Below are 12,728 nucleotides of genomic sequence, written 5' to 3' on the forward strand. Positions count from 1 at the left end.
ACTTGGATGAACTTCCTGATGAGAGATCCAATCATACAAGGATCGAGTATGGCATATCATCCGTTTATACATCACCGGGGACCGGAATTTGCCATGAACGCAATGCTGGGCCACCAGCCTCCGTTCTTCCCGGCCCTGGCTCTCCCTCACGGCGGCTCCCTGTCCCTGCCGGGCGCCCTGGGGAAGCCGATCATGGACCAGCTGATGGGAGCCGCGGAGACCGGCCTCCACTTCTCCTCGCTGGGGCACCAAGCCGCGGCCGCCCACCTCAGGCCTCTCAAGACCCTGGAGCCTGAGGAGGAGGTGGAGGACGATCCCAAAGTTCACCTGGAAGCCAAGGAGCTTTGGGAGCTCTTCCACAAGAGAGGCACCGAGATGGTGATCACGAAATCCGGAAGGTGAATAGACTTTTTGTGTCTGCATCAAGAAACAAAAACAAATCTAATATGCAAAAGCCTGTTGTAGTTTATATATTGACAACTAGTTATGGATGCATTTATTTTTTATAGACATGCATAGGTATTTATTTGAACACGTGCCACTTGGAGTTAAATGTATGAATCTCTGGATAATAGCTTCTTTTCATTTAATGCTCTCAAACCTTTATTTGAATAGGCTAAATTACCCTTTTATTGCTACTTACTTGTCCCAAATATGTCATGAAGATATGGATTTAATTACACTATTATATGTTTGCACCACAGCATAAAAACAAATCACAAAAACTGACTATTCACATGTAGGTGACAAATAGAGATTGTGTTCACATCCTGCAAAATCAGAGATAACCTGCTCAAATGATTGGAAATAAACTCTTAGCTCTGATAATATATATATTTTTATTAAAAGTATTTATAAGGGTATATAAGCCTGAAATCACAGTATAGCCTCCAACTTCGTGGATCTATACAAATGTCCTGATGTTTTTTTCTTTTCCTCGCTTGCTAAAGCTTTGTTTAATCCCATTGTTCATTTTCATGCCCGGTTTGTCAAAACTTTACGTTGACGGATTAATGCAGTGAAATGTCAACTGTGAGTGTGTGCAGCTCTGACTAGATTATTGTCGCCATCACCACAGTGACAGTATGGCTCATACAAAGATGGCTGCTGTGTCTGTGCGTCAGCCTCTCAGGGGATTAAAAATCAAGACACCATCCACACAGCCTTAAAATCAGGTCTTATATACTAATTGGGGATTTAGTGGAGGAAGAACTCGCTGCTGGGGAGTTGGGTCTAATTATTTTATGCAGAATGGTAAACACCTTTTCAGCTGACTTATATTTAGGAGACAATTTAAGGGCAAGTAAGGCTGCAACACAGAATTTATTAAACTATTACTACATGATTTAAGATGGTTTTAAGATTACAAAAACATGCATTTATATATTTATCCATGTTTTGGTTCATATTGGTGAATTGTTTTATTTTTGCCACCACATCATGTGTATTTGCTCTTCCTTCTGCCACAGGCGGATGTTCCCCCCTTTCAAAGTGAGGTGCACTGGCCTGGACAAGAAGGCCAAATACATTCTCTTGATGGATATAGTTGCAGCCGACGACTGCAGGTACAAGTTTCACAACTCCCGCTGGATGGTGGCGGGCAAGGCCGACCCCGAAATGCCAAAGAGGATGTACATTCACCCGGACAGTCCGGCTACTGGCGAACAGTGGATGTCAAAAGTCGTCAATTTTCACAAACTCAAGCTGACGAACAACATCTCGGACAAGCATGGATTTGTAAGTTCAACCAATGTATGTCAAATTTTCCTATTTATCAAAATACCCTTTTAGCATAGACCCAAATGTGTTGCACGTGCATGATGTATTTATTCGCATGTGTATTTTTATCTGAAGCATGTAAAGTACCATGATATTTGTTGATTTGCTATTTATTAATTAGGGACATTTTACCATTTAAAAAATATTTGAAATGTCATTATTGTAAGATATTTTTTAGAGCTGCATGTTAAATTATTATGGCCTACTTATCCCAATTAAGTAGGTCTGTAGATCTATATAAACCCTGTATATAATTACACACTGCTAAAACTGTTTAAACCTTTTATAGAAATGTTTGTACATTCAACACAAAATAATTCCCTGGATGTTTATTTATATATATATATATATTTGCATTTATTTGATAGCATATAATCATTTATCAGATTTATTTCCTGCTAATGATTTAACTCCTGCTGCATGATTTAAGTTAACATTTGAAGAAAATGTGTAATGCAGCCTAAGGGCGAATAATAACGACCGCACTGAAATGTCAGTGCGACATAAATAAAACGCTAATGGTTTTTTTTATTGTTGTTTTTCTTTTTTCCTTCTTCCTGGTTGTGTGTTGCAGACCATTCTGAACTCCATGCACAAATACCAGCCTCGGTTTCACATTGTGCGCGCCAACGACATCCTCAAGCTCCCGTACAGCACCTTCAGGACGTATGTTTTCCCTGAGACGGATTTCATTGCCGTGACTGCGTATCAAAACGACAAGGTAAGCACAATGACTGTTGCCCCCCACATCAGCTAAACGTCATGGGCTGGTTTCGTTCTCCAATATGTGCACGCTTCGTGCGTATTGGTCCGTGCCATGCCTGCTCCCCTCTTTCCTTTGCACTGCACCATTTTGTTGTCATAAAATATGAAAGATGTCATATTTGTTGGAGCCTGTGTGAGAGTGGAGGGTCTTAATGGGGGGTGTGGGAGGAAGAGGAGGATGAGGAGGGGGCAATGATGTTGCTGCCTCCGGTAGGAAATTAATAATTCCGGAGGAATGTAATACAGGTTATCTTCCTTTTATTTAATCACGTGGAAAAGATTTGGCACAGACCCAGACTCACTCTCTCTGCTTCTGTGTGTGTGTGTGTGTGTGTGTGTGTGTGTGTGTGTGTGTATAAAGCTAAAAGGGTTGGGGGTTGTGAGATGAAGAAAAAGAAGAGGGGCAACAATGTGCGGTTGAATGGAGAAAATGAAAAAAAAGGGGGTGGTGTGGGAAGGGAAGGGGTGGAGGGACGTTTGGTTGCGTCAGGCTGGGCTGCATGGTAACGTTTTATTCCCTGTAAGACATAAAAATAATGAAAATCATCTCCTCCAGTCTTTGATATTGTTGGGAAACGATGGCACAAACCTCCCCCCACCTCCTCCAAAGCGCAGTTGGTTAAAAACTGCCAGTGGTGGGAGAGAGGAAGTGTGGGAGTAAAGTTTAGCAAACTTTTTAAAGAAAACAAAAAACCAAAAGGGTATATTTCACTCACAGGATAAAATGAGGAGTCATGCGCTCTGGTGCGTTTTGTTGTTTTTGTGTTTTACCTGTAAAAGCATGCTGAAGTAGCTTTAGCCTGCAGAAGACAATAATACCGATAAACTTGCAGGAATTATCCACAGCTTTAGAGCTTGAGGCTGTAAAAAATAATGAGACCGAATGAGAACAGTGTCAGAAAGTGAAATTCCAAGTTGTTGGTATTTACACCCAATTCTGTCCTTTGCAGATAACCCAGCTGAAAATTGACCATAATCCCTTCGCCAAAGGATTCCGTGACACGGGCAACGGGAGACGGGAAAAGAGGTAAGACAGTGAAAGTGCATGTGAAGAGAAAAAAGAAGAAAAAAAATCCAGATGTCTTCAGATTTATACGTGCAGACAGCGTGTTCTGGCGTCATAGCCTTTACATTAACCCACAGGGAGTCTGGCTCTTCACCGTTTCTAATCAAAAAACCTTAATAGGCTGGAGTTCTTTGTGATTCTTTAAGTCTTATAGCAGAAACTGGAAGCTTCAGTTTCCAGTTAATATTTTGAATTATACCTTCCCTCAAAACCCTGACACTGTAAGATATATACATCTTGGGTTATGTGCCAAACTACTGTGAATAGCCTCCAGCTAAAGCAATAGGACTGTAATAGTTTTTTTATTCTCACCTGCTGCAAAGGTGAGCCAGTCCTATAGGTCTCCAGCCTAAATAAGCCTCCACCATTCCCCCTGCTGCTGATACTGTTTCTGACCTGCGAGCTGTGGCCACCTCCTGTAATAGGGCTAACATGAGTACTACTCCCGCACAGGAAACAGCTGGCCCTGCAATCCATGCGCTCATACGAGGAGCAGCAGAAAAAGGAGAACGGGGCTTCAGACGACTCCTCCGGAGAGCAGGCGTCCTTTAAGTGCTTCGGCCAGGCCTCGTCCCCCGCCGTGTCCACCGTGGGGCCCCCACACCTGAAAGGTAGGCTGGCGGACCCCACAGTTGGTCACAGAGGTTGTGTGTAAAGTCGTAACATTTTCCTTTGTGCCAAGATTTTTTTTACGAGGTATGCAGAGTGAGAGTAAACTTTATGAATGTAAAGTAGTTATGGCCAATGAACCACTTCTAATATGAGCTGATATTTTGCCCATGTGCAGTGTGGAAATTGCATTGGCTGCCTTGCTGTAGAAATAAATATGCTCATTAAATATTGAGAATATTATATGTACAGTAGCAAGATATCAGTTGGCTAAAAAATATTTTATTTGCAAAAGCACATAATAAAAAAGATGTTATGAACGTCTACGTGCATAATTTTTTACTAGATATTCAAATATTACGGAAAGTAATGGACGTTTAAGGTTAAATGTTTTATTGTTTAGCTGACTCAGACTGTTTGGCCACTAAATAAATGTCCTGCAGCTCTATTTCTTATTCTACAGCTGCATATGTGTGATAGTGGGAGATATTATTTTCATGATTCACCAATGTGCATACAGGCAACTGATATTCTTCTCCCCTCTCCTGCTTCGTGCAGATTTCTGTGACAGCGACGAGGACAGCGACGACGAGAGCAAAGATGGACACACCAAGGATGGTCCGGACTCCAGCAAGATCTCCACGACCACGGAGGACGGGAAGGACCACGAGGCGAGCCCAGCAAAGGGACATGCCTTTGGCAGCAGTGACTCTAGCAGCAGGGTGAGGGACAGCGGCCCCAGGACTGAGAAAAGCCAGGCGGACTCTCGGCAGAGCCCCATCACCGTCATCTCGAGCACCACCCGCTCCGGAGAAGACCTCAAGAGCCCCAGCCTGGAGCAGCCCAAAACGGACGAGTGCAGGTCGATAAGCAAGGACAGCTTTATGCCTTTGAGCGTGCAGACGGACAGTCCGCACATGGGCCACAGCCACATGCATAATTTCGGATTTCCAACAGGCCTAACAGGACAGCAGTTCTTCAACCACTTAGGGGGAGCGCATCCGTTTCTTTTGCACCCCAGTCAGTTCAACATGGGAGGTGCGTTCTCAAACATGGCCGCGGGCATGGGGCCACTACTGGCAGCGGTGTCCACGGGAGGGGTGAGCGCCATGGACACGGCGAGCATGGCATCTTCGCAGCAGAGCTTGACGGGAGCGCCGGGCCTGCCCTTTCATCTGCAACAACATGTCTTGGCATCGCAGGTAAAACCTGTTTTCTTGTGCTCCTGACTGTACTCACAGCTTTGCGTTAAACACATGTTGCGTGGTATAGCACAGCAGACTGAAGCCTCGGAGGCCCGTGCAGACTGTATGCCAGATTTAATGGGCTACGTCTGAGATATAAATGCCTTTAATGTCCTCCTCATCATGTTTGTGTGCGTTCAAACACGAGTGTGAGAAAGACAGAGATAATGAGAGTGTGCGGGTCAGTTTGCGCATGTGCGTCTTTGTGCGCGTTTGTTTATTTAGCCAAAGAGTTTCAGAGTTAAGTTAGGTGATTATATTTTGACTGTTAAAGACCGAGTTGGATCACCTCTCTCTACACTGTTGTTTTAGATATTAGCCTGAGAAACATTACCTAAACACAAACAGAGATCACATTGCAACAACAAGGTGTTGGGCAATATTTTCCTTTTTTGATGTGGACCTCATTAGGTGTGTTTTAGCGTATTAAATTGCCTCATTGGCTCAGAGAGGGAAACAACATTATGTTTTATGGACAACAAATTTGTCGTTTTTTCCGTTTAGCCCCCTTTTTTTTCAGAATAGTTCCCACAAGTGCAACTCCCGGTGTTTGATTGCAGCATGAGATTTTAGAAAATTCTTGAACGGGCACCAAAAGCTGTTTACACGCCGGGTGAGCTTTATCTGCAGAATATGTTTAGTTTGGGGCAGATTTGTGAGAAAAAGCCTCTGTGAATGGAAGCACTGAGCCTGGGTCTGTACTTCCCATATCAGATCTGCGTTTTGGACCAACTTTTGGAGTCCATTAGCCAAGTGTCAGACGGTGCCACTGGCTTTGTAACGATGCATTACTAACGTTATTATGCATGACGAAAATCTTTACATGGGACAGTGGAAGTAAGGCCCGCAGCACTCCGGAGCTTTACTATTTTACGCATTTGTTCCACGATACATGCGCCTGGTGAAACTGCTGCTCCCCACGCAGAACCGCTCCATTTCCACCATTTTCTGTGCTTAACGTGTGTAACCTACTCTGACCTGTGTGTTAGTATTGTGTGTTAACGCCAGCTCCCACTCAGAGGCTCACTCTCTTTCTCCTTGTCTCCACAGGGCCTCGCCATGTCCCCCTTCGGCAGTTTGTTCCACTACCCCTACACGTACATGGCAGCGGCCGCAGCGGCCTCGTCCGCCGCGGCCGCCGCCTCCTCTGTGCACCGACACCCCTTCCTGAACGCGGTGCGCCCCCGACTCAGGTACAGCCCCTACTCCCTCCCCATGACGGTACCGGACAGCACGCTGCTCACCACCGCCATGCCCTCCATGGCCGGCGGCGGGAGCGACCTGAAAGGGGACGGCATGGTCCCGGCCAGCCCGGTGTCTGCTGTCACCCTGGATTCCACATCGGAGGTGACCAGCCACTCCAACATATCCTCGGTGTCCATGTCCCCAAAAACTTGTTCGGAGAAAGACGCGGCCAACGAGCTGCAGAGCATCCAGCGCCTGGTCAGTGGACTGGACTCGAATCAGGACAGGCCACGGAGCGGATCCCCCTAGGATTTGATTTCCCTTTTTATTATTATCATCATCATCATTATTTTTTAAAAACACACACACACACCACCACCACCACCACCACCACCTGCTTCTTCTCGTTTTGTTGTTCTCTCATGACAAGTGTTGACGGTGAAGAAGACAAACTGTAGGGAGACACTCTTGAAACTCTCATGACTAAGAAAACTAAGAAAAAAAATCTGAACTGATGGACGTTTTAGTTTCTGAAATGCACTTTGGTTAATACACATCCGATATGTACATGTTTCCTATTTTTTCCCTCTTTCTCTCTTATTTTGTTTTCTCTTTGTTAAATTAAACACTTCTATCCTGTCATTTGAATACCGTACAAGTATTGAAACTGAAAAAGTTGGCATGGGTGTGACTTAACAGATTTGGGAGAAGTTGCTGCTGTGTCCCGTCTCCCAACTTTATTGTACACGAGGAGAAACGTGTTTTTAATATGCACTCTGAATTGATTTGACTTGTTTGAATTCTCTATCGATTAATCTACCTTTTTTTTTTTTTTTTAAGAAAAAAAAAAATAGAAAAGACTGCTGTATTTTGTTGTACACTATTCATTGATATATTGGCCAAATGTTGCATGCCCCCAAAAACCCCAACGAATGTTACTTTTAAAAACTAAATAAATTAAAACGAAAAACAAGTAACTCACCACATTTAATTTGGTTAAGGATTTAAAAAAAAGACATTTATTTTTTCCTAGATGCCATTTCATTATCAGAATAGGCCTATTGACATGCTGTTCTGGGACAGATCCATGACCCAGGCATGCGGAATTTACGCCAATTGTCAAAGGGAAGCAGAAATTTAAATACAAAAAAAAAAAGAAGTGAAAGGTAGTATTGATTATAGGTGTACATAGGGATATATAAAATATTTATGTAATTATTTCATATTGTTATTGCGTGTAAATACAACGGAGTAGTTTGTTTCTAGGGATCTGTTCTTAATTTATTGTCGTTATACCTGTGTAAAGATAGTTTGTGGGCTATTATCCTTTTGTTGCCATCTGCATTTATACCCCCCCCCTCCACCCACCTTAAAAAATATGGACTTTATTCCCCCCCCATCAAAAAAATATCCACTGATAGTTACTCACACTCATGTGCCATTGTATTTTCACTTGTTGTCCCCGTGTGTGAAGTGCTACTGTTTCAAAACGAATGGGAAAAGCGACGACGCACTGCACCAATGGCTTGAAAAAAAATATTCTTATTATAATTTTTTTTTAGAAGACAAAAAAAACAAAAAAAAACAAGGAGGCGTCGTTGGAGTGTGACAAAAGTGGACTATTTTTCTGCTATTAAAAATTGAAAAAAAAGAATTACTTTGCGAACCTGGTCGTGAAAGTGCCGCATAATCGAAAAAAATATGAAGGTTTCTTTTTGTGTTTCTTAAGTTTGTCAGTGGGTTATGTTGTATTGGAGTTATGTCTAGTTTACAACATCAACATCGTGTTCTTGAAAGTTTCAATAAAATAATATTGAAATGCCGGTTCTTTAGTGTGTGTTCCTCGCTTGATCCCATAATAAAATGTGGGGACTAATTGCTGGCTGCAGAAGCTGTCGCCTGCATGCGCCACTTTAAATTGGCTGATTTAGGACCATCCAGCAAATAGACGGTTTCTATGAGAGCGAGAGGAGAGTCTTTCCAGGCCTATGTACCCAAACTCAGCAAAACCATGTCTGCCTGATCAGAGAGGGACAGACCCCCGAGACCCCCTCAGCCACACAGGTGATATATACCTGGGATTCACGAAGCCCTGCACTGTAATTGAGAGTTTTATTATTAGTCCTGCTGGCGTCTGTTGCAAAGACCCCTCTCTTTAATATTTGGGTTAAAGTTGATATTTTGAGATGGTGAAATGTGGAAAATAACCTTTTAAAATCCTAAAAAAAAGCTATTTGGAATTTAATCCCAAGCAGTCCAACCTACCTGAGGTGATCTGGACTATATTTCCTTTTGGTGCAACTTTATTTCTAAGATGTTGACGTGGCCATTTGAAGTCACCAAAAGTAATATTTCCATAAAAGTATTACGCATAAATGGTTTTAAGTTTGAAAGAAAAGTGGCCACATGGATGAATGTGACGCTCCTGATGGGTGCGTCTCTCCGCCCGGAGTGAAACAACTTGGACAGGCCGCGTGCCAGTCCCTGATGACCCTCCCCACATTGCACCTCCAGTCATGAGTTTATCAAGAGCATATCTTTATTTGTGTATAGTCTGGTTAATGTGTAGCGAGCCCGGCGCTGGTGAATAGGTGTAAACATGACACACGCTGTCTCGATTGCTCCGTCTTATTGCTCACCTGGCGCCTTCCACGGGCATATCTCCCTGGTTTATTGCACGGGAGGCGACAATGCGTCTGTAATCGCACCGAGGTGGGACGCCCCCAAGCGGTTTATTAAGCACAGTGCAGCAAACAAAAAAGTAAAAAAGGGACAGATCAGGGGGTGACAACTCACTGAGGAGGAGGAGGAGGAGGAGGAGGAGGGGGCCAGAGATAAAGAGTGGCTGACTTGGTCACATATCAGCTACTGTAAACTCTCCTCATGTGCTGGAACACACTGGAAGACGCGAGAGACGAATCTGCTCTGTGCACAACAAGCCTCAACAAACAGCCTGCAAACATTATGTAAATGAGAAGCAGCGTGCAGGCGCGTCAACAGCTCGGAGCTTCACCTCCTGATACCAGGGGCCAAACCGCAGATTTGCTTAAGAGAAGCTGTGACCTAAGGCCCAGAAATAATATGAGAGAGAAGACAAAGGAGAAGAAACTCGATGGCACCACTCAGCCATGAAGAACCACATCCAATCTGCGTTACGACAACTCCCCTAATAAAGGACCATATGATATCCAGTGTGCAGATAATTCATTATAAACATTTCTAATGTTATTATTATATGTATAGCAATTAATCAAAAAAAGAATATAAATCACTAAACCTGTTATTATGAATGCTATCAGTGCACCTGCTATGATGTTTATTGTGGCCTCCTCTTCCCTGCACCTTTCTTCTGTTGGATATTGACTCAGCAGTTATCTCGAGAGAATTTTATATTTTTTCAAATGTGAAGTCTTTAACTATATGACAGCTCTGGGGATGTTTGTCAGTGTTTCCTGCCTTTGGGCTGCACTCAGGAGAGAAGATATTTTTAAATGTTGGGTTGTCCAATCCGCCCAACAGGTTACTTCACTGCAGTGTGGGTCACGGGCCAGTTGCGCCATCTAGTGGCAGTGAAACATGGATGAACGGGTGAAGAAAAAAATCCCTCTGGTGCTCCTGTTCCTCTGTCAAGCTTCACTGTCTCACGTGCAATTCCAGAAGGTCAGTTATTGGCTCAACTTTTCTAAACAGGCTCTGACATCTGATTTTACCGAATGAAAATGGGTCAAATATGAACATTCAATGTAAAACTCTTGTGTAAATAAAGGGCATTTCACCTGATTCATTTTTACTTTGAAGTGATTGTTTAAAAAAGTATCTGTAATAATCTGTAAATAAAAACGTTTCAGTATTTTGCATCTGAAAAATAAAAAAGTGTCTGTTTTTTTCTATAAAATAAACAACTGAACAGAATAAAACAAGAAAAGAAGACGCTGTCCGAGATTTGCTGACAGTTTATTGTATCTTGTTCACAGCCTTCATTGGATTTTCAATTGGAGTAAATGCATGTAGAGTGAATACTTGCATTAATGTTATAGATGTTTTCTACCTCATCAAGTTCCATTAATATTTGAAAATGATTTGAGACGCTGCGGAGTAGATCACAAATTAAATTGGGGCTGGTAGGTTTGTCTGTTTGTGAATGTGGGGAGTTTATGATATTGCTGCCAGGGTAGTTATAATTTACATAAACACAACAAAGAACAAAAAAATCTGCTTCAGGAAAAAACTGCATTTACGTTGATAAATAAATGCACTTTTCTTTGTAGAAAAATAGTCAAACAATCGGAAGTAAATGCATTGACGTTAAATGTCTGTTATTTGATCCAAACCACAAAATATTTTAAATGGTCCCACAGGATTTATTCTTAATCGATGCTGTAGATATAAGACAATCAGAACAGGGTCCTCTGAGGGGAACTGTGATGCCAAACTAAACCCAAAGTCAGTTTAAGTAGCAGGCCGCACTTGATTTCTGCCTGAATGAACAATCCTGACATAAAAACAACAATTACTGCTATTGTACGGCTCCATTATCAGTGACCACCATCCTCTCAGTGGCTTTGTGTCCTTTAATCGTGCATCTCAAAAACACTGGGCGAAAGAAACAGCATGAAACATTATGTGGATTCTCCAGCCTCGTGCCAGGCTGGAGAAAAAAAAGGAAATATCTTACAGATGATACTGATCAAAAGAGGAAGAAGTGGACAACAGAGTCAAGACCAGTCATGTTATTAAATATAATAGTTTTCACTCACATGGAGCCATCAGTGCGTTTTATATTTCAATCTGCTTTAAGGTTCTGAGAATCATTTCATGACCACAGCAGCTTGTTATTTTATGGTGTGGCAGCGCACTCTAGTGTCCAAAGAACATCACTACAGAAAGTGACCACACAGTTTTACAGCAGTGGTCTTATATTTTCTTTATCTTGTTTTGTTTCCACTGAAGAGTCAGGATCCTCTGACAGTGGAACATTTTAAGTTCATTACTGCCGGGTAGTGATCCATCGTGTAAATGATAAATGCTGATTTACAGTCAATATTAATGACACTATTTAAAAAAATACTGTATGCAAACATGTCTAAAGATATGACAATACATTTAGGAGCAAAGTTTTTTTTTTTATTGCAAATCCAAATATACAAATCAATTTATGACATGAAATGAAGTCATGTAAATATTTCTGGTAATTAAGTTAATATTCTCAGTTATTTCACATTATTATTGTCAATATAATTACTTTCATTGTTGAAATTGTTGTCAATGACTCTTAAGTGTGATTTTCATTTAACTTTGTGAGATTGGGGGGTGGCTTCAATCGTTTCATTTGTAAATCACCTGAATCCGTAGACAATAGCAACAACTTATGTGGTTTAATTTTGATATGGCCTTTCCAAATATGCAAAATAAGAATATGATATCCAACAGTGTAGAATGACAGCTGAGCCATATGTGATGGTCGGGGGTTTTCAATGTGTGGTTATGCAAGATTTTGCCTGAAGGAAAAAAAAAGGAGAGGCCAGAGTGCCGGAACTAAAACTACATCAAACAGAAGGTGATAATGAAAGTCTGCAGAAGCTGTGGAGTCGAAGGCTGATTTCTGCCTGAGCGACTGTTGGTTTCAGAAAGGAACAAGCCCGGGAGCAGCCCCTTGGACTGGTGTTGTTGTGAAAAGGTGAAGCTTAAAATATCACTTCTGAGGGTAAAAGTGACTTTGTTCTGAGGCGTCTGCAGCTCACGAACACGCCGACCTGTCAGTCAGCGAAATGTTCTCCATTTCTGTGGCTGTCCGCCCTAATTCCCCTCAGTCATAATGAGCCGCCCTGCAGCTGTCGAGGTGTGTCACGGCTTGCCACAGACATGATAGCACAGTAATCTGTTGTCGAATCAGTTGTCAGCATGAGATTACAAAATGTAGTGGGGGGGGGGGGGGGGGGGGGGGGGGCAGTTTTTTCAGCTGTGCCACATGATGCCACTTCTGCCAAAAAAATTGGAATTACATGAAAAATGATTTGTGGATAGCCTGTCCAAGGATTTAGACCATTTCTCCATAAAGGCACTTCATGTGTTTCGTAAAA

General features: G+C 42.4%; 1 protein-coding gene across 2 annotated transcripts; it reads left to right on the plus strand.

Moving 5' to 3' along the window:
* Positions 1-6: 6 nt before the first annotated feature.
* tbx3a (T-box transcription factor 3a) lies at positions 7-8,288 on the plus strand. 2 transcript variants are annotated; one of them, XM_034602898.1, is made up of 7 exons: positions 7-398; positions 1,470-1,752; positions 2,354-2,500; positions 3,495-3,571; positions 4,064-4,221; positions 4,778-5,421; positions 6,514-8,288. In XM_034602898.1, exons 1-7 carry the CDS (start codon positions 7-9, stop codon positions 6,955-6,957), a joined length of 2,145 nt encoding a protein of 714 aa, XP_034458789.1. In that variant the 3' UTR covers positions 6,958-8,288. The 2 variants fall into 2 exon arrangements, with proteins under 2 accessions (XP_034458789.1, XP_034458790.1); XM_034602899.1 differs by having other exon boundaries at positions 1,470-1,737; positions 6,514-6,957.
* Positions 8,289-12,728: the final 4,440 nt, after the last annotated feature.

This window comes from Hippoglossus hippoglossus, chromosome 12, assembly GCF_009819705.1.
Source record: "Hippoglossus hippoglossus isolate fHipHip1 chromosome 12, fHipHip1.pri, whole genome shotgun sequence".
In the NCBI taxonomy this organism is placed as follows: Eukaryota; Metazoa; Chordata; class Actinopteri; order Pleuronectiformes; family Pleuronectidae; genus Hippoglossus; species Hippoglossus hippoglossus.

Excerpts from the sequence above, each read along its gene's own strand:
- tbx3a (XM_034602898.1), top strand. The coding sequence starts at position 7 with ATGAACTTCCTGATGAGAGATCCAATCATACAAGGATCGAGTATGGCA. Across the intron at positions 399-1,469 it reads GTGATCACGAAATCCGGAAG|GCGGATGTTCCCCCCTTTCA; the intron begins GTGAATAGACTT and ends CTTCTGCCACAG. Across the intron at positions 5,422-6,513 it reads AACATGTCTTGGCATCGCAG|GGCCTCGCCATGTCCCCCTT; the intron begins GTAAAACCTGTT and ends TTGTCTCCACAG.